Source organism: Nannospalax galili, unplaced genomic scaffold, assembly GCF_000622305.1.
Source record: "Nannospalax galili isolate Female #2095 unplaced genomic scaffold, S.galili_v1.0 scaffold278, whole genome shotgun sequence".
Lineage (NCBI taxonomy): Eukaryota > Metazoa > Chordata > Mammalia > Rodentia > Spalacidae > Nannospalax > Nannospalax galili.
The window spans coordinates 12,918,195-12,940,719 of NW_008347536.1; the positions used below are offsets into that span (position 1 = coordinate 12,918,195).

The 22,525-nt window shown below is 39.5% G+C and overlaps 1 protein-coding gene across 3 annotated transcripts in view; it reads right to left on the reverse strand.

Annotated features, from left to right (window-relative positions):
• Acer3 (alkaline ceramidase 3) overlaps positions 1 to 22,525 on the reverse strand; it is a 198,653-nt gene that overhangs the window by 122,963 nt on the left and 53,165 nt on the right. For 2 of the 3 annotated variants that reach the window (XM_008844216.3, XM_029568868.1), the window contains exon 2: positions 7,431 to 7,541. The exons of the other annotated variant lie outside the window; for it this stretch is intronic. In XM_008844216.3, the coding sequence (XP_008842438.1) occupies positions 7,431 to 7,541 (111 nt within the window). The remainder of the gene's footprint in view (positions 1 to 7,430; positions 7,542 to 22,525) is intronic. 3 annotated transcript variants of the gene reach the window in all.

The window sequence follows — 22,525 nt, forward strand, 5'->3', positions numbered from 1 at the left end:
CATCAGTATTTCTAACTTTTCTGCATTCATTCAGAAGCATATCCCTATCTTCTTTCATTTAGTTCTTTAATTTCTTTTTGTGTTCTTTAAGTTCACTGAATTCTTTTATCATGTTTATAATTGTTCTTTTGAGTTCTATGTCCTGCATTATCTTTAGGGGGTTCTCATTGTACTCCTCAAGAGGACTACTGGTATTTGGTTGGGATATGTTATTTTGTTTTTTCATATTATTTTTTCTCTATGATTTTGACATGTGAATTTCTTTTGTAGTTTCTAATTCTTGTGTGAGTCTCAGGCCTTCAAGTTTAGGTCTGCTTCTTTTTGTGAACTTTATGTGTTTTTGTGGTTTACTTTTTGGCATGAAAAGCTGGTTCATCTAAGCTTCCGGTTCTCTCTTTTGATTTTACATTGGAGTGGCTGGACTGATTTCATTTTCAGGAGTTCCCACAGAGGCCCAATTCAGATGAGGATCAGATAATTTCAGGCTTTCTCCTAAGGTCTGAATCCCTCCAGGAACTATTTTGTCCTTAGGAATTTGGGGGTTAGACTGGCCTGGGAGTCTGGCCCAGAAAAGATGCTGGTCTAGGGCAGCTGGTGGCTGTGCCATCCAGAGATGCAAAGGCAGATGGGGCAGGAAAAGGCCCCAAGGACTCCTGTGGACTGCACTGAGGAGCTGGGTTGGTCTGGATGGAAAGGATCAGGAAGAGGAAAGTCAGCTCCCACGTCCCAGAAAGAGGCTGACAGGTGATGCAGGCCCAGGGAAGCAAAGGGAGATGAGGGCGGGGCCAGGTCCAGAAGTAGTGCTCCTGGGGCCCAGTAAAGGCATTAAGTTGGTCTGGATGAAAAGGATCAGGAAGCAGTATTGGTTCCCCAGGTCTCTGGGGCCCCAAGACAAGGAATGGGGCAGGTTCCAAACTCAGAGGACAGAACAGCGGGGGAGATGGGAGGGTGAATGGGGCTGGGGGAGTCAAGGCGCAGAGGGCACAATGGACTTACCCTGGAGAGAGGCCTGCGGGTGGGAGAGAGGCCTGCAGCAGGTGGTGCAGGCCCAGAGAAGCAGAGGCTCAGATTCTTTTCTTATAGCATATAAAACCCATTACTAGCAGTTTTCATTTTGTAACTCACACCTTCTTGGATTGGCAAAACTTTTGTCATTTTAACAGGATTCGCTCCACTTTCTGAGTTATTTTCATACTTTCTGGCATGACAAGATGTCCCAAAGTTATTTTGTACTTCCCTTGACTCAGTCCAGAAATTAGTTATTTCTTTAGGAAGTTTTGGATCCTTTTAGTGAGGAAAAACATTTAGAAATGAAGGCCTGAGCACAAGGTGTGCTTGTTGTTCCTACCATTACTGCTTCCAGGTCCTACAGAGGATGGAGCAGCGTTAGAAACCAATCTTTAAAAAGAAATCAGATACCTAATTCCAACCCAGTACCACAGGGATTGTCCTTGCCTTTCCCCAACCAAATATGTATATCGTTCTTCCACAGTGAAAATTCTACCTTCTAACAATACTAACACAGTTTTTGTTTCTTCTATAAAATGCATAAAAAAGTAGCTTGAGCAATGCTATAACAACAATCAACCTGGCAAATAAATTTAGTAAACTGAGAGTCAAGACTTCTTTGAATTTTGTTTTCAATTTGGGACTATGCCATGAGAATATTTTTTCAAAAGTTCACTGGATTATTTTTCTTTTTAGAAATTTTGTGTATGTGTGTATTGCTGCATGTAGGTAAGTGCACCCATGTCATGCAAAGCCCGTGGAGGACAGAAGAGATTATCAGATCCCCTGGAACTGGAGTTACGGACAGTTGTCAGCAGCCATGTGGGTGCTGGGATTCAAACCTGGGTCTTTTGCAAGAATAGTCAGTGTTCTTAACTGCTGAGCCATTTTACTCCAGCCCCCTATTTCACTCTTTTACTATATGGGCATGTTCTTCATTTTATACAGTTCATTTCTCTTTCCTCATATAAATTTGTTTTTAAAGATACACTGGAACGACTGTCACTCCCTCTTCTCTGCTTTCCGCACCATTTCTATTCATGCCGTGACTTCAACAATTTCATTGTTTTCCGATTCATCCTTTTTGTTTCTTTTTTGAGACATCATTAGATTTCTTCTCCTTTTCTAAAAAAAAGTTTCATATCACATACATTATTTTGCATTGTGCATTGTTTACTTAACAGTCTATCCTAGAAATCACTCCTATCAGTTCATTGGTGTTCCTCATCCTTTCTACACATCCACAGTATTTACTGTGTAAATACACCAGGTATTTGGCAAATTTTCTGCATATGAGCTTTTGAATTGTTATTTTATGATCATAAATAATCCTACAATAAATAACTGTGCACATTTAGTTTAAAGTTACTGGTGATGTATCTTCACAAAAAAAAATCCTAAAACTGTGACTCTCAGGTCAAAGGGTAAATATATACACAGTTTTACTAAAATGCCAAATCCAGTTACAAAAATTTTGCATTACCATTGGCAATATATGAAGAATATCTCTTTTTCCCACAACCTTGCCAAAATATTGTGATGTTAACGTGTCTTTCTGCAAATCTGATAAATGAGAAATAATATATATCACTGTAGGGTCCTTGCATTTCTCTTTTTACAAATAAACTGAATACATTTTCTTATACTTGTTGGCTACTTCTGTATTTTTCTGATACTTTAAATTTATTCTTTGAGAATTTCATACATGCGTACTATGTACTTCAATTATATTCATCCCCTATTCTCCCCCTCCAACTACTCCCAAATTCCCCTCACACCCCCCTCCCTCCTAGCGTCATGTCTTTCTTTAAAAAATTAACCCACTCAATCAATCCCATTAGTGAAGTACTTTTTGTATTTTTATACTTCATGGATATTAATCCTTTGATATTCAATATTTTTAAATTTTTTAAAGTTTCTTTATATGTTTATGGATGTTTACGTGTTTGTATACCTGTGTGAGTCAGTGTGTGGGAATGAATGAGGAGGCCAGAAGAGGACATTGGATACCCTGGAGCTGGAGTTACACACAGCTGGTTGGGAGATGCCTAATGTAGGTGCTAAGAACCCAACTTAAGTTCTCTGCAAGAGGAGTCAGTGCTCATAACTACTGAGCCATCTCTCCAGGCCCGCTAAAAAATATTTTGGTATTAGGAATATTAAACCGTTTATTGTGGTGTGGACTACAAATATTTCACTATTTGGCCTTTTGTTAATACTTTTTTTTAAAATCATAGTTTCTTGCATAGTTCAATTTGTTCATCTTTTCTTACATCTGGATGGTGAGTCACAGAACGTCTTTTCCAAATATTAAACATGAATTCACAAATTTTCTTTTAGAACATGTAATATTTTAGCTTTTATATTTAGGTTTCTGAACAATTTAGGATTTATTTTGTGTATGATATAAGGTACATACTTTTTCCCACTACCAATTAAAGCATTTTTCCTTTGCCCCAGTGATTGCAGATGCCATCTTTATGAACACTTAGCAAACCACATGTGTCTAGGAATTTATGCATTTCCTCTAGTTTATCTAATTTGTTAGCATATAATTATTTGTAATAGTTCCTTATGAGTCTTTATTCCTGTAGTATCAGTTGTGATTCATCATCCTCATTTTACTGACCATATGTACTTTTTTTAGTCTCTTGTTTATGCTTTGATCTTTATTATTTCCTTTCTTTTACTATTTTGGGGGTCTATTTTGCTTTGTTTTTCTACTTCTGTGAGGTGCAATATTAAGTTATTTGTAGTCTTCTTGATATATGCATCTACTGCTATAAATACCCTTTTAAAACGGCTTTTGCTATCTCCCACTCCCACAGGTTTTCATACATTATGTTTGTTTTATTTCATTAACTCACTAGTTATTTAGGAACATAAACTTTAGTTTTTGCACATTTGCAAAGTTCCTAACCATTTTGCTCTTATTTGTAGTTTTACACCATTCTGCTCAGAAAGCATTCTTGAAATAATTTCAATCTTAAATTGTTAAGACTTGTTTTGTGACCTAACATACAATCTATCCTGGAGAAAGTTCCATGTGTTCTTGAGATAAATATGTAATTCTATAGCCATTGGGCAGAACGTTCTGTAAATGTTTGTTAGGTCTATTTGGTGTATCGTACAATTTATTTATTTATTTACTTATTTATTTATTTTACCTATTTATACTTTAAATACTTCTTTCAGGCAGAGTCTCATTATGTAACCCCTGGCTGGCCTGAAATTTACTATGTAGACCTTTAACTTACCAAGATCCACCTACCTGAGTGCTGTGATTAAAGGTGTGTGCCACCATGCCCAGTTATAGTGCAATTTAAATCTGATTCTTTGCTGATTTTGGCTGGATAATCTGTCCACTGCTGCACAAAGGGTGTTAAAGTCCCCTTTTTTGCCTATTGTATTGCAGTCTCTCTCCCCCCCCTCCCTTTCTCTCTCTTTTCCTCTCCCTCTCCCTCTCTCTAAAGACAGTGTCTCAAGTAGCCTAGGCTGACCTCAAACTTATTATGTAGCAAAGGTGACCCTGTACTTTCCATTCTCCTGACTGCTCAGATTACTGTCATGAACCATCACACCTGGTTTGTGCAGTGCTGGGGATCAAGCCCAGGGCTTTGTGCATGGTAGGCAAGCACTCTACCAACTGAGCTATATCTCCAGTCCTAAAAATTTTTTGTTCTATGCCATTGCCTTCTATTCTTTCACGAACTCAAATGATTCATACATATGTTTTGATACTATTCTACAATTTCCTTAAAACTTTTTCATTCTTTGTTCTTTTAGTCTCCCAACTGCCTATTTTCAAATAACCTGTCTTTAATTCAAAATTTTTCTTCTGTATGATCGATTTTTTTTCATTTCTTTCATTATGTTTTTCAACTCCATAATTTCTGTTTAGTTTTTGGTTTTTTTTTGGTCTTTTTGAGACAGCGTCTCCCTATAGCCCCAGCTGTCCTAGAACTCACTATGTAGACCAGGCTGGCCTTGAAATCACAGAGATCCATCTGCCTCTGCCTCCCAAGTGCTGGGACTACAGGCATGTGCCACCATACCCAGATCTGTTTAGTTTTCAAAACAGTATATCCAACTTTCTGATAAATATCTCTAATAAATTTATAAACTGTTGCTATGTTTTACTAAGTTTGGCTAAGCTTCCGTAAAACAATGATTTTGAATTCTTTTTTATTTTTTCAAAATATTTTATTTATTATTTTTATTTTACGTGTATGAGTGTATTGCCTGCATATATGGAAGTGCACCCATGTCGCACCACGTGGGTGCAGGGAACTGAACCCAGGGCCTCTGCAAGAACAGCTAGTGCTCTTAACAGCTGAGCCATCTCTCCAGTTCTGATTTGGAATTTTTTTTTATAATTTCTTAAAATATTTATTTATTATTTTTATTTTATGTGTGTGCATATATTGCCTACATGTAGGTAAGTGCACCTATGTCGTGCAATGCCCGTGGAGGAGAAAAGAGGCTGTCGGATCCCCTGGAACTGGAGTTATGGACAGTTGTTAGCTGCCATGTGGGTCCTGGGATTTGAATCCAGGTCTTCTGCAAGAACAACCAGTGTTCTTAACCTCTGAGCCATCGCTCCAGCCTCCTTGAAATCTTTTATAGATCACTTATCTCTATTATTCTGGGGTCAATTACTGGCAACTTATTTGTCTGTCTAGTGAGGTCATATTTCACTACTTATTTTTGATGCTTTTAGACAAGAAATGATGCCTTCTGATTGAAGAATTAGGTGTTATCTCAGTCTCTGAAGTCTGGCTTTATTTGTACCCATCCTTCTTCACTAAGCCTGTCCAGTAGTTCTAAGCAGACCAATTTGTATATTGTAAGTCTGTTACCACTGTAGCTATTTCAGCACTAGGAAATGCTTTAAGACTAGGTTGTTGTGAGTCTTAGCAGGGCTCCATGGTTAGTGTGGGGCCTAGCTACCTAGACCTGTGAAAGACCCACACTTCAGAGGGACTCAAGTCTAGAAGCCTATTGTGATAGCCCAAGTATGCCAGCCTCAGATGCCCCTCCACAGATGTGACAATTCTCTGATTGCAGTAACAGAGGATGGAGCTGGAACTGACCCCCTCAAGATCTGCTATGATACACTTATAGGTGAGCCTATCCTGGTGACCCAGGGGGACACACATCTCCTGGAAGTTCCTCACAGAGTTGAGGTAGTTCTCCCACTACAATGAGATGAGATGCTTCACAGCTTTCACCTAAGTAAAGGGCAAATTTCAAGTCCACTGCTAAGACCAACATTAGCAGATAAGCTTCTCTGACACAGTCCTAATACATGTGATTCCTCCTAAACCCTTTTGCAAATACTTTTGGTTGTAGGCTCAAGAAGAAACAAGGTTATAGTTCAAGCCTTTAGCATAGGGCTGCTTCTGGGTTTGAACCTAGGAGCACAACTGGTCACCTGCCAACCTGGTGTGCATGTGCATTCTCAAAACAAGCCTCTTAGGTCTCAGGCTCCACTAGGGTTGCACAGCTAGCTACCAGTCCTACACCCGCAGAGCTAAACTCTTTTCTGAGTTAGTTCTTAGAATTTTCTTACATGCTTTTATGTTCACATGTATACTCCTCTGTCCTCAGAAGTCTAATACTGTGCCTGGGCACAATAGCACATGCTTATAATCCCAGCATGTTAGAGACTAAGGCAGGACTGGGATGGGAAGCCTGGGTGGGGTGACAGCTTTAAAAAAAAAAAAATCACAAGGAATACACAGGAAATTTCAATTTTATGTGCAGTTGCATATCCCCTTAAAAATAGAAAAAGAGGGGCTGAAGAGATTGCTCAGTAGTTAAGAGCACTGACTGCTCTTCCAGAGGACCCAGGTTCAATTTCCAGCACCCACATGGAGGCAACGAACCATTCTAACTCCAGTTCCAGGGGTATCTGAAGCCCTCTTCTGACCTCTACGGCATTGCATGACACGGGTGCACTCACATACATGCAGGCAATACACTCATACACATAAAATAAAAATAATAAAATATTTTTTAAAAATAGAAAAAGATCTGAAACAAATATGACAAATTGTTATGATCTGGCAAAGCTAGGTAGAAGGATATGTGGGTGTGTTTATTTTATTACCTCTATTCTTTGTATAGTTGAAGTAGTCTGTAATTTTTTTTTTTTTTTAAAAGAAATTGATTTAACAGGCAGCCTGGTGCTGCAGCTGGTCTGCAGGGCTCCACAGGGAAAAAAATAAATAAAAGAAAAAAGTAAAAGAAAAAAAATTGATTTAGAAGTATATAGTTCAAGTCACTGGCAACATTTGTGAGGTTTCCACTCTAATGTTTCAAAATGTGTCCAAGTTGTGTATCAAGTAACTGCATTCAGAAACAAGAAAGAAAAATGGCCCATCTGCGCAGCATTTTTTCAGATGAAGTATTCTACATACCTGTGAGTGCTAGATAAGCAGCAACATACCGCTTCTCCAGTCCATCTCTAATGCTCTGAATTCCACCAAAAATTGGAGGTATGATCATAATCAAGTTACTCACTGTATTCCCTACAGAAGAAAAACACAAGAAGATATTTATATTAACCAGTAACACTAAAAACACATTCATCTGGTCTTTAAAAACAGTAAAATAAGGAACTCCTTAGAAAGACTGGGAAGGTGTCTTCAAGGTACTGAAAAACTTAATTCAATAAAAATTTCTCAAAAACTACAAAGACAGACATTTAAAAAAATTTTTTATATATTATTTTTATTTTATGTGTATGCATGTATTGCCTGCATGTAGGTAAGCGCACCCGTGTTGTGCAATGCCCACAGAGGTCAGAAGAGGATGTCGAATCCCCTGGGACTGGAGTTATGGACCGTTGTTAGCTGCCATGTGGGTTCTGAGATTCGAATCCAGGTCTTCTGCAAGAACCACCAGTGTTTTTGACCGCAGAGCCATCTCTCCAGCCCCAGAAAGATATTTTTTAATAAATGATACTACAAATTATTTACAGTACATCCACTTAAGAGGAAATTTTTAAATCTACAAGCAAGAAAAGGAGCCCAGAAAGAACCTTAGAGGCATAGCAGCAAAAAAGAGAAGGAAGTCTATAGCAGTGCCGCTTAAATCGTGGTTCATGGTAAGTGGAAAGATAATATGAATACACAACTCAGATAATTTTTGTCTGTGGGATTGAAAGTAACAAACTGGGGCTGGGCCAGGTGGGGCAGGCCTTTAATCCCAGCACGTGGAAGGCAGAGGCAGGTGGATCCTTGTGAGTTCAAAGCCAGCCTGGTCTACATAGTGAGTTTCAGCCCAGTTGAGGCTATAGGGAGACCCTGTCTCAAAAAAAAAAAAAAAAACAATTGGGAATCCACATTTTCTGGTAATGTTTTTAGTTTCTAGGACAATGTGAGGCAATGGATTCTTTAAATTAATTTTTTGTGCTCTCCGACCTGCAGGCCTCTCTCTCCGAGGTAAGTCGATCACGCCCTCCGCAGCCTCATTCACCCTTCCATCTCCCCTGACAGTCTCTCCTCCTAGCCTGGGTCCTGTACCATTCCCTGTCTTGGCGCCCCAGACACCTGGGGAACCACCAATGCTTCCTGGTCCTTTGCATCCAGAGCAACCCAGTTCCTTCTAAGGTTCCCAGCCCTCACCTCCCTCTGCTTCCCTGGGCCTGCACGACCCACAGGCTTCTCTCCAACCTGCAGGCCTCTCTCTCCACGGTATCCACTGGGGGATGTCTTGGTATACTAACTTGACACAATAGGCCTTAATATAAATGACAGAATGCATGAAATCCAGTGGGGGGGGCACTATGGGAAGTTGCAGATGGAGAAGGGGGAACAAAGAAGATTAGGATGTTTTGTATGAAACACAAATATTAAAAATATTTTAAAAATCACTCTAAAAAATTAATCTTTTGTAACATGATGGCTCTTACATGATTTTTGTTATCTTTCTTATTATTTATTTATTCATTTATATTTGGTCTTTTTGAGGCAGGTTCTCCTGTACTCCCAGCTGGCCTGTAATAGGCTATGAAGACCAGGCTGGACTCGATCTTGCAGGGATCCGTCTGTCTCTGCCTCCCAAGTGCTGGGACTAAAGGTGTGCACCACCACACCTAGCTTGTTCTCATCTCTATTAAAAAAAAAAAAAAAAAAAAAAAAAAAAAGTCCTGAGGGCCAGTGAGATGGCTCAGAGGGGTAAGGGCGCTTGCTGCCAAGACTAACGATTTGAGTTCAATCCACAGGACCCACACGGTGGAAGGAGAAAATGAGTCAGGGAAGATGTCCTCTGACCTCCACATGTGCTGTGGTATGCATATGTGCGAACAAACACACACACACACACACACACACACATTCTCTCTCTCTCTCACATAAATAAAATGTAATAAAAAATTTAAAAACAAAGTTCAAACATGAAGAGCAAAAAATAATAAAAACCCAAGCAGCAAAAAAATAATAGTAACAAAGAAAGAAATAGTTAATACTTTACAAATATGATTATAAGTGAATCAACTGGCATTATTTTTCAATATTACAAATGAATGATTTTCAAAAACATAGGTGCTACGAACAAGATAAACTATCAATTAATTGAGAATGTAGAAAGATGTTTTCAAAAAATCAAGGATTGAAAAGTATACTTGCAACAAATCTTTTCTCTGGAACCAAATGCATAATATAATGAACCAAAACAAGAAAGCTAATCATGAGAAAAGATTCTACGAAATCCAAGAAACAGGCTGTAACATCGGAGAGTAAAAAAAAGGCCCAAGATTACTGCTATTCAAAAAGGACCAGTGACCACACAATCTAGAATGAAGCAGGAGATCCAAAATCTACAGGAAATTTCCAAGAAGGAAAACTAGGCAATTCAATAAGCCAAAGGTTGGGCATAATATTGGTGAGTTATTTAATTAAAGTATTTGAAAATTTGTACCAGAGTTTAGTCAGTCAGGTCTCTATTAACTAGACTTCTGTTGCTGAATATTTAGGCTACTCTAATTACATGTAATACTGTAAAAATAATCATATATAGTTGGTCCTTCACATATGTGAATTCTGCATTGATAGATCTAACTTACCACATATAGAAAATACTTTTTGAAATGTGTGTACTAAGCACAATCTTTCTCTTGTCATCATTCCCTAAACAATTCAGTATAAAAGCTATTTACATAGTATTTACATTGTGTTAGGTATTATAAGTAATCTAGAGATGACAAGGTATACTGAAGGATATATATAGGTTATATGCAAATACTATGCCATTTTAGATAAGGGATGAGCATATGCAGATGTTGATATCCACTGAGATGTCCTGGAACTAATCTCCCATAGATATCAAAGTTCAGCTATGTGTATATGTATATACACACATATATATTGCACAGAAAATAGAGACCAGATCTGTCCTCCTGCCTCAAACAAAAACAGAATATGTGAAACATGACTTTCAAGACACAGACAAAGAAATAAATGATGATTCCTATGATCACTCTAGTTCTGGAGCATTTATTTAGATTACAGCACGGGTGGGGGTGGGGGTGGAGAAGACCTGGGGAGGCTAGCAGACTCCCTGAATTGAGGAAACAGGGCTGAGAATCTAGGAAAATCAAGATGACTAGATTTCACAGGAGAGGGTAAAAAGACAGCATCAGGGAAGAAGAGCTCTGAAACTTATGAAGGACCCCTTTCCTATTCAGTAGAGGATTGATCTGCATATGCATTTGAGGAAATCACCCCACAACAGGAGGGAACTGTACCTCATGCTCACACAGGGGGAAAACAGAGCCTATTTTTCATATACCAGAATGAGAAAATTCTTATTTCTCTAAGCATTAAATAATCTAAAAAAGATCTGCCTAGGTATAAGAGTATTCCTAAACTGAGCCTCTTCCAGACACATCTGGCAAACAATAAAAACAAAATCCAAAAGGATCCAATTATTTCTCAGTAGCTTAACTGAATCTCAGAACAAAACTCAAGACTAGTTATGGAAAATACAAAAAATATCTAGTGCTCAACAATATAAAAATCATAATGTATCCAAGCAAATATTACCAGGCATACAAAGAAACAAGTAACCCGTAAGAAAAATATTCACTAACGCAGAAATGGGTGTTAGAATTAGCGTAAAAGGATTAAAACAGTTCATACAAAAGCCTAGAAAGTGTTTACAACAGTTCATAAAAAATGCTCATGGGTGTGGAGGAGCAGGTGGGCAGTGGAAATACAGTACAACTGAGGCAGGCTTACTAAGGGGCACAAAAAACAGAGCAATAAATTGATTATAATCTCAATTACAATCATGGGATTCATAGGGCACACTTATGTCACAATTTATGTACTCTAAATATGCTGTGACGGTGAAGCTTGACTGTCAACTTGATGGGATTTAGGATTACCTAAGAGCCACATCTCTGGGTATGTATTTATAAAGAGGTTTAAACACAGTGGGAAGACCCACCCTTGAACGTAGGCAGCATCATTCCAGGGGCTGAACAAAAAAGAGAAAGTAAGCTAAGTAGATAAATGCTATATAAGTAAGCATTTATCTATGTTTCATGACTGTAGATGCAATGTAACCAACTGCCTCGTTCCTGATGCCATGTCTTCTCTACCATGGTGGACTACACCTTCAAACCATGAACTAAAATAAACCCTTCTTCCTTAAGTTGCTTTTGTCAGGTATTTCATATCAAGAATGAGAAACATAACACATAGACTATTTAATTTTGCTTTTCCTGCCAGGAGTGGAATTAGAAAAGTAATTTTATTACTGATTTTATTATAAGGTTTACAGGATTATTTAGATGGGGGGGCACAGTCTCACTCTGTAGCCCCAGGCTGGCCTTGAACTCTAGATCTTCCTGTCTCAGCCTCATGAATACTGGGATTATAGGCATGAGCCACCATATTGGTCTATAGATTTTAATCTGTTATTAATATATTACTTTGATAATGAGAGAATGCCCTGGTTGCAGAAAACCAGAAGCCCTCTGAAGACTGCCCTGGCTTTATCAATCAGTCACTCCCCTTCGTCCTGGGAGGGCTATTTGTGGAGACAGCCTGTTTCCCAACACAGCCTATCTTGCTTAGGAAACAAGTCCAGGAAAAGGAGACCATAAATCCCTGGTTCTCAAGATAAACTGGAACAAATGGTGCCAGGAAGAACAGGGTCATATACTTCCCAAGAATGTCCTAATCTCCATGTATCCACTGCAGCTGTTTTTTTAACTTGAGCATTCCTAAGTCCCTCTCTCCATACTCTATAGCCTTGGATCAGCGCTTTCCTGGGTGGGCGCAGTAGCCTATATCCTGCTGAAAGGCTGCTGTTGCCATCTGCTAAATATATGCAATCATAATCTGTTGAAGGTCTGGCATTGGTTTCTTTCCCAACTCCCTCTTTTCTCTGTACCCTAAACTCTTACAGATAACATGAAAACTAATCTAAAAATCATTGCGAAAAAGAAAATAGCAGTTTCGCAGATGTGATAATTCTAGGCTAGACCCTAAAAAGAGAGAAGAAACTAAAATCTACTGAGGCTATCAGTACAGTTACATTTCCATGTGCTTCTCACGATGATCTTGTAAAGAACTGTCTTCATTAAATGAAGAAAAAAAGCAGTTAAGAAATCATATAAGTTGCTCACATTCTCACAATAAGCAAATAATAGAGCTGAGATTTTATTGCAGGTCTGTCTGACTTGACAGTCAATGTTTTACTGCTAGCACAGTGTTTGCACACAGAAAATATTCTAATTGGGGCTGGAGAGATGGCTCAGCAGTTAAGAACACTGACTGTTCTTGCAGAAGACCCGAGTTCGAATCCCAGCACCCATATGGCAGCTAACAACTGTCCATAACTCCAGTTCCAGGGGTTCCGACAGTCTCTTCTGTCCTCCACAGGCAGTGCAGGACATGGGTGCATTTACCTACATGCAGGCATAACACTCATACACATAAAATAAAAATAATAAAGAAAATAAAATATTCTAATCAATCACATCAAATGATTCTATTCAGAACATATTAAGTAAATTCCAAATTATACAATTAATAAAATAATCTGCCTAGGTGACTTGTAAAAATGTAAGGGAGGGGGAACAGGGAGTAAATTGAGTTAGTTATCAACAAATTTAGGTAAATTTGTAGAGTAGGAGAACCTTAGGGTCTAAACTAATGAACATCTTTACTGATTGCTGATATTCATTAAAAGAACTGAAACAAGTCCAACTGTACAGAAAACATTAAATTTAGCCGAGATGTTGACAGTATGGAAGTCCAGAATACATTTCAGATGACCTGGAGGCTAGGATTAGAGGGAGGTCCCACAAACCACATGCAATTCAGTTAAAGACAATGCAACAGTTTACAAATTAAAAGAGGAATTGTAAACCACAGAAATAGGTTTTTGTGAGACAGGACAACCTTGAGAAAAACATCCAAGAACAAAAAGATGATATTGGGCTATTGGGGAGTTGGGGTATCTCAATATACTACCTCAATATTTTAGAGGTAAATAATGGAAAGAGCTGGGTGACAGTTATCTTATTTCCCGCTGCTTTTATTCAGTTTCACTTTAGAATGCTGTCTACTCATGGCACCATAGTTTAAAACAAAGCAGCAATAGTAAAGTCATCAGGAAAAAGAGTAGCCAAAGGAGTAATTTATTAAATAATAAAACATATGGCATGACAACTATCTCCAGATATCTGGAGAATGCTTAAACTAAGAGTGAGAGGTTGATTGTAGTTCTAAAACATTGGAATTAAAATCAATGAAGTTGTAGGGAAGTTTTCCACCCAATAACATAAGGTAAGGCATCTTAAAATTAAAGCTATCCAAATATATATCAAGTTGCCTTATTACACTATGAGTGGAGATTGCTATTCACATGTGTATTCTTATCATGTGACAAAATATGAAGGACAGAGCACACACTCATTAAGTCTGGTAAAATGAATAAATTCATGCATATATACTTGCTTAAACCTGAGTGCAGTAACTTCTTCTATATCCTTGGTGTTATTCTCAGAAGATACTGAGCTTCGTATTTTTTTTTTTTTTTTGATTTAATGATAAATGTAGTAAATAGTAGATCATTGACTTTAGAATGGCTTTATCTTTTTAAAAAAATGACATGGGCTGGAGAGATGGCTCCACCGTTAAGAGTACTTACTACTCTTGCGGAGAATCCAGGTTTGATTCTCAGCACACACATTGGGGGCTCATAACTGCCTGTAACTCCAGTTCCAGGAGAGATTCAACTCCTCTGGCTCCAAAGGCACCTACACACACACACACACACACACACACCACCTAAATAAAAATAAATCTTTAAAAAAAGACATGTTCATATTTAAAACTTTAATTTATTTTTTTATTTTTGGTCTTTTTTGAGATAGGGTCTCGCTGTAACACCACCTGGCCTGGAACTCACTATTTAGACTAGGCTGGCCTTGAATTCACAGATCTGCCTGCCTCTGCCTCCCTGTGCCCAGCTTATTTTAATTTTTTTATTTGTTAATTTTTATTGTATGTACAAGAGTGTATTGGCTGTTTGTATGTAAGTGTACCCATGTCATGTGATGTAAGAAAAGTAAGAGGAGGGATCCCCTGGAACAGAGTTACAGAAGGTTGTTAGCCGTCTGTGGGTGCTGAGAATCAAATCTGGGTCCTCTGCAAGAGCAGCCACTGCTCTTAACTGCTGGGCCATGTCTCCAGCCCCCCATATTTTAAATTTTTAAACAATACATTAAAAACATAAGAACAATTAAATCATTGTACCAATATAGCAAAGCCCAGAAATTATCATAAATACTTGCTGAGCTTTGAAAGAAGAAAACACAAAAGTTTATAGGCTATTAGAAATGTTTTTTTTTTATTTTTAAAATTTATTTTATTATTTTTATTTTATGTGTATGAGTATATTGCCTGCATGTATGTGAGTTGCACCCGTGTCATGCAATGCGGCAGAGGTCAGAAGAGGGCTTCAGGTTCCCCTGGAGCTGGAGTTAAGGATGGTTCATAGCCACCATGTGGTTCCTGGGAATCGAACCCAGGTCCTCTGCAAGAGCAGTCAATGCTCTTAACTGCTGAGCCATCTCTCCAGGGCCCCCCCATTTTTTAAAATTTAATATTTTTATTTTATGTGTATGAGTGTACTGCCTGCATGTAGGTAAGTGCACCCCTGTCGTGCATTGCCCTCAGAGGACAGAAGAGGCCATCAGATCCCCCTGGAACTGGAGTTACAGTTGTTAGCTGCCATGTGGGCGCTGGGATTTGAACCCAGGTCTTCTGCAAGAACAACCAGTGTTCTTAACTGCTGAGCCATCTCTCCAGCCCCATGTTCTTTTTTTTTTTTTTTCTTTTAAGTGCTTAAAATATCTTAACAAAAGAAGTTATTTAAACTTTTTCACAAGTTAAACTGAATGTGAAAAACACTAACACTGGAGTCCTAATTTCCTACATGCATTTTTATAATACAGTTTTGCGATGAAAGATATTCACACAAGTTTCTCCAACATTCCTACTCTAGCTAGGTATGTATGCTTCACATTATCAAAAGTTTCCTCTGTATACCACACTTTTAATCTTTGGGTTTTTTAATAACAGCTTTATCAAGTCATTAATTTATATGTCATCAAATCCCTTGTAATGGGTAAAACTCTGTGTTTCTTAAACAATAAAATTTTAAAACTTATACCAGCACTGCTATCTAAAGAACATTTCATCAATCCAAAAAGAATCACTGAGTTGGAGGTAGGTACAGTGGAGTGCTTGCCTAACACATGCAAGGTTCTGCGGTTCAATTTTTTGCACCACACACAACAAAATTTTTTTCAATATATATTTTTATCAAATTTTTGTGGATTTTATACAATACATGTTAATCATATTTAGACCCCCTCCCCTATCTGCATCTTCCAATAGACCCCACTGGATTTCATGCATTCTGCCATATATGTTAAGGTCTATCGAGTCAAGTTTTGTCTGGAAATCCAGATGTCCCCGGGTGTGAGTTCATCCAGAGGAGCCTGGTCAGCCTACCTAGCATCACTCACTTAAAGACCAACTCTTTGTCACCTAGCAATGATCACCTACCAACAGTTCCTTGGCTAAGATTGGGACTCCTTACCCATTTCCCTAATTCTATGCCAAGTTTTTGTCTGGTTTGAGCTCATATGGGTCTAGTATATTCTGTCATCACTGCTATAAGTTCATATGAGCAAGTTCCTAGATGCCTAGAAAACTGTTTCCTTGTAGTTATTCACCACCCCTTGATCTTACAATCTTTCTGCCCTCTCTTCCACAATGGTCCGTGAATGTTAGGTGGGTGAGGTTTATTATAGGAGTCCTATCCAGGGATACACACTCTGCAGTCTCTTATTCTCTATATTTAGGCCAGTTGTGGCTGTCTGTGTTAATCACCCTCTGGTGCATGAAGCAGCTTTGCTGGTGAGAATTGAGAGATGCATTATTCATTTTCTCTATAGCTCTATTCTACTTTGTTCCATGAGTCTTAAGTATAGAGGTTCCATTGTAGAAGTGCCACTTTAGGGTTGGGCATGTCACAGACACATTGTCTGTGTTTGACCAGTTGTGGAACTCTGTAATAATCTCCATCAGGGTAGTCCAGAGGTCTCAGGCAGGACAATCAGGAGGAGGCCTAGGGAAAGGTAGGGGCAGGGGCAGCGGTGAGGAGGGTCTAACTAGCTGGCAGAGTAGGTATGTATTATTATTATTAATTATAAGATAGAATTAGAAAAACTAGTTAAGTAAAAAGAATGCATCAGATTAAAGAAATGGTAGGCACAAGGAGCAGTTATTAACCCTAAGGCTGTAGAAGAGCAGTAAGAGGCTCCCTCAGGGCTGAGATGCAGACCAACACCCATGGTTCACTGAACAGTGGAGAAGCCCCTGCAGTGTAATGCCTACAGAGCTGGCTGAAATCCACCATTAGAATTTGCCAAGAGACTAGGGATGTAGTTCTGTTGGTAGAATGTTTGCCTAGCATGCCTAAAGCCCTGGATTCAATCTCTAGCACTGCATAAACTCAGTGTTGTAGTACACACCTCTATTCCTAGCACTCAAGACATAGGAGGCATCAGAAGTTCAAGGATGTCCCATTGTAGAGTGAATTTGAGTCCAATCTGGGATACATGAGACCTCATTTCACAACAAATAAAACAAAAACTACAAAAACTCACCAGAAGTCTCCCTTCAAAGGTGCCAGCAAAAGCTGATATGGGGAGGTCAAGGGGCTATTGGCTACTATATGTGGCCGAACAACCTTCAGGAGTTGGGTATTAGGGATGCCTCGTTAACTTGTCAGAACTATATACCATTATGTCACTTGGACTTCAAAAAGTGGTACCTAGGGCTGGAGAAATGACTCAGTGGTTAAGAGAGCTTACTATTTTGCAGAGGACTCAAGTTTGGTTCCCAGCACCAACCAAAGTTCAGTTCTCAGTACCCACATCAGGCAGCTCAAAACTGCCTGTAACTTCAGATCCAGGGGACCTGAGGCCTCCGATCTCTGTGGGTACCTGCACTCACATGTACACACATACACATATAATTAAAAATAATAAAATTGAACTCCAGGTATGGTGGCACACACCTTTAATCCCAGTACTCAGGAGGAAGAGGCAGGCAGATCTCTATGAGATCAAGGTCAGCCTGGTCTAGACAGACAGTGAGTTCCAGGCTAGCTGGGGTTATGAGAGACTCTGTCTTGGAAAAAAAATTAATAAATAAATAAAATAAACCCAAAATAATAAAATTAAATCTTAAAAAAAAAAAAAAAAAAAAAAAAAAAAAAGGCCTAGTACCCAAGAAGTTCCCCAATTAGCATAGTAGTACCAAGAAGTAAAAGGAGGAAAAGCCCAGGGTTAGAGACAGCCCAGGTTAGAGGTCCAGTGGTTAAGAGCACTTGTTTCTCTTGCAGATGGCTCCAGTTTGGGTCCCAGAGCCCACATGATGGTTCACAATCATCTGTAACTCCAGTTCCAAGGGGATATGATACCTTCTTCTGGCCTCCATTGGCACCAGGCATGCATGCAGCATACCTACATGCAAGAAGGCAAAAGACTCATACACATAAAATAAGTAAATCTTTTAAATAGGGAGGGAAGGAAAAGCTCTTCCTCTTGTGATGCACCTCTAGTGCCCTCTGCTGACAAAGTTTAGCATCCTGCCAGTTAGTAAAGGAAAATAAAGAAGTCACTCAGGTTCATTTTCTCAGCATATAATAAATGATGAATGTGGAACAATGAACAGGCAATAAACTGATAACTAGCACAATTGTAAAACTGTTTTCTAAAACATGTTTAGACCAATCATGTCTAAACACACTATGGTTGGTGAGGGTTCCCTAATAACTGAAATAAAAATGGGAGTTCAAGATGGTGACATGTTTTTCCTTCTTTTCTCCATTCATTTTAGAGTGGTTGTATTATTATTCCAGAATTAAAAAGATGAATGATAGAACTATAAAGGCTAAATTATTTCTCCTAAAAATTTAATTTAATTTAAATGCTCCTAGAAAATTCTATTAAAAAATAGCTGTTTTTCTGGAAATAAAAATAGACTCATTCATGTACCACCCAGTATTTACTAAATATTAAAGAAAAAATTATATTTGTATAGAGATTTAAATAGATTTTGAAAATATGAAGTGGTGGGGTCTGGCACAATGGCTTAATGAGCAAAGTATGTGCAGCCATAGAGACCCTAAGTTCGGATCTCTAGAACCCATGTCAAAACTGAGTATGGAGGCATCTACCTGTAATCCTAGTTAGTGCTTAGGTGTAGGACAGAAACAGGCAGATCCCAGGGACTACTGTCTAGCCAATTTACCAGAAACGGCAAACTCCAGGTTCAGTGAAAGACCCCATTTCGAAAAATAAAGTAGAAGGGCTGGAGAGATGGCTCAACGGTTAAGAGCATATGCTGATCTTGCAGAGGACCTGAGTTCAGTTCCCAGTGCCCACAGTGGGCAACTCATGATTGCTCATGTGCTCACACTCACATGGACACATAATTAAGATCTTTTAAAAATAAGGTGAATTGGCAATATTCCAGCAATTTCAAATTCTCATATGCATCCCCCCATCCCTCTCTTTATGTGTGTATGTGTGTGTGTGTGTGTGTGTGTGTGTATATATATATATATAACTTGCTATGTAAAGCAGGTTGGCCTTGAACTCACAGATGTCTGCCTGCCTCTGCCTCCCAAGGGCTGGGATTAAAGGCATGTGCCACCACATCCTGTTCAAAATTTCTTAATAAAGTTTTTTTTTTTCAAGAAGAACTCAAGTATTAAAGTATGCTGTTATGATCTGAAGCTGAATCCCCACAGGTTCATGTTTTGACCATCTATTCCCTTGTTGTTGGTGCTACTTCAGGAGGATCTGGAACCTGTCAAAGGTAGGGCCTCATTAGTAGAAACAAGTCATTAAGGGCAAGTTCCTGATTCTTACTGTGCCCGCTGCCTTCTGGTCCCCATGATGTGAAAAGCCTCCAGCACACACTCAGGCTTCCATGCCTTCCCTATTCTGATGAACTGAAATTCTCTGAAACCGAAATGAATCTTCAAATTGTTTCTGTCATGCATTGTGGTCACAGTGACCCAAAAGCAATTGATAATATACACAAGGAAGAAAGAGGGAAAAGGACAATATACAAAGGGTAAATTTAGAAGAGAACACTGAATGAAGATACACAAGGAAGATGTTTGCTTCGGTATGCCAGTAGATGGAGACTGTGTTCATCAGGTGAACAGGTTTCCCAGTATTTGGCAGACTAAAGAAAGGGTCCTGAGGTGACTAGATGCAGTCATTTGTAGCTTGGTTGAATTTACAATTCTATAACCATCAACCAGAGCTCAAGATCAAGCTGGTGAAGCTGCAAAAAGTACCTATTCTGCCTTTTCTGCTATTGTGAAGAGCTCTCCTACATCCCCAAATGAGCTACCTGAAAGCTGGAATTAGTGATAAACACAAATTCAAATATATTTGGCTAATATTATTAAATATTTTGTATAGTCAAGCCACTAAATTATAAACTGAGAAGAAAAGTTAACAAGTAACAATTCTGGTTTTTGTCCTGAAAACGCGCATATATATATAATTTAGTAGGAAAAATAATTAAACAAGTAGCAAGGGAGAAGGCCAGAGCCCAAGGTTACAAAGTATTTGAGAGTGAGGGAACACTCAAAATGGGGTTCATTAAGAAAATAACACTTGGGGCTGGAGAGGTGGTACACAGATACCTATAACTCCAGCTCCAGGGAATCTGATGCCATCTCTTGGCCTCTGTGGGTACGTCCACTTACATGGTATACATACACAGAGACACATACTTATAAATAAAAATTAAAGATTAAAAAGAGAAAGAAAAGAAGATTTAAGGGATTTGAAAGATGAAGATGCACAATTTTTATCATTATTAATAGAATAGTCAACTATTTTCTTTCAGTGCATACAGAAGCTTCAAAAACCAGGCTGGGGATAGAGAAAGGCTCAGCTGTTAAGAGTGTATACTGCTCTTGCAGAGGACTTGAGTCTTCAGTTCCCAGCACCCACATGACAGCTCACAACTGCCTATAACTCCAATTCTAGGGGATTCAACACCCTCTTCGCCCTCTGAGGCCATGTATATGGTGCACATACATACATGCAGGTAAACACTCATACACATAAAAATAAATTTTTTTTTTCTAAAAACTATACAAGAGGCTGGAGATATGGCTCAGTGGTTAAGAACACTGGTTGTTCTTCCAGAAGACCTGGATTCGAATCCCAGCACCCACATGGCAGCTAACAACTGTCCATAACTCTAGTCCCAGGGGATCCAACAGCCTCTTCTGACCTCCATGGGCATTGCACAACAGGGGTGCACTTACCGACACGCACGCAATGCATGCATACACATAAAATAAAAATAATAAAATTTTAAAAAATAAATTTTAAAAGCACATGAAAAACCCCCCACCTTGACTTATCAAGGATGTTTTTTCAGAGTTTTAGTATTTTAATGTCAAATACTATAAAAATGAAAATATACATATTAAATTCCAAAGGAAATAGATTTTAGGCTTCTGAAGAAGCATAAATAAAGAGCTAAGAGAGGAACCTGAAGCTCCACATTAATGAGACCCAGAAAACTCTGACCTGACAAGATGGAAGTCACAGGGGAGGGGAAAACCTCAGCAAAAAGAGCACTGTAGGTATATAATTCTGCCTTAAACAGGCCAAAGGTGAACTGTAGCAGGAGGCCTCCAAAGATGGTGCGAATCCAGAGCCCTGGGATTCAGCGAGAGTTCACTTCACTTCCTGGCCCGTAAATAGCCCGCCAAAAGGAGCCCCCACTTCTGTACCCAGCTCATGAGCCCAGTGACTGCTGATGCAAACAGACTGCACAGCACAGATCAATCAGAAAACAATACACTGACTAAAGGGACATGGGGGCAGAGAAAGGGAAATATAAGACCTGCCCCCTCCTGCATTAAATGAGCCTGCAGCACCTCGCCTAGAGCTTGCTTCTACCCGACTCCCCGTGTCTGTGTGTTGAATCCGCGCTTCTTGCCCTCCCTAATCGGTAGGGGACCCAATCCAGGTCAGGGTCTTCACAGCTGGCCTGAGGAGGACCTGCAAAACCTGGCACCCAAACAGGGACCCATGGCCATGGTGTTGGTGACACCCAGAACCTCGGTTCATTCAGTAAGTAGGCCCCTGGATTTGTCTGTTTCTTCAGCTGCTCGAGGGTGAGCGAGGAGGCCCCTCCTCTGCCCCCTCCACCCTGTCTGTCATCTTTATTGTTGGACTAGTTTGTTAGATTAGGGAGGCACACTCCGCCATGTGGTCCCGAAACCCACGTTGGCACCTCTCCCCTCTCAGCTAGTCCCAGTGAGTTCACATAAGGGCTGATCCACCCAGAACTCAGAGCCCAGGCTTCGGGTCACCCTGTTACCTGTCCTGGGACACTGTGTGAGCACACAGCTGAAGGGGTCACAACTTTCAGAAGTCCCTCACTAAGCACAAGACATTTGGATCCAAACCACCCTTACATGTCAGGGAGGTTTAAATCAAAGTGGCTCACGGTGCTTCTTTATTTCCTTTGTGCCCTCTTGGTAGTCACCTTTGTCTTCCACTTTTGTGGTGAATTCCCCTTCGTGAGACCCTCCCACGATGGGCATTTACCACCACAATGCAGGGAACCACAAACGGTAGCACTCAAGGTGCTCCTTAAAACTAGAGGGTTAAAAGTGAAACCAAAAGATATCGAACACTTTTGGGACGAAGCCACTAATCTAGCTCCACGGGTCTCCCCTGAAAACATGTGGGACCCCATAGAGATTCCCCTACTAGAATAAGCCAGAGCCTTACACCAACAATTTCACCTTTCTCCTCGCAGTCTCCACCGCCTTCTACCCAACCTACCCATCTCTCAATGCAAACATCTGAGCAGGTCTTGCATTACATGTGCACCCCTTGCTCCCTTAGGCCCCTTCAACTAATATG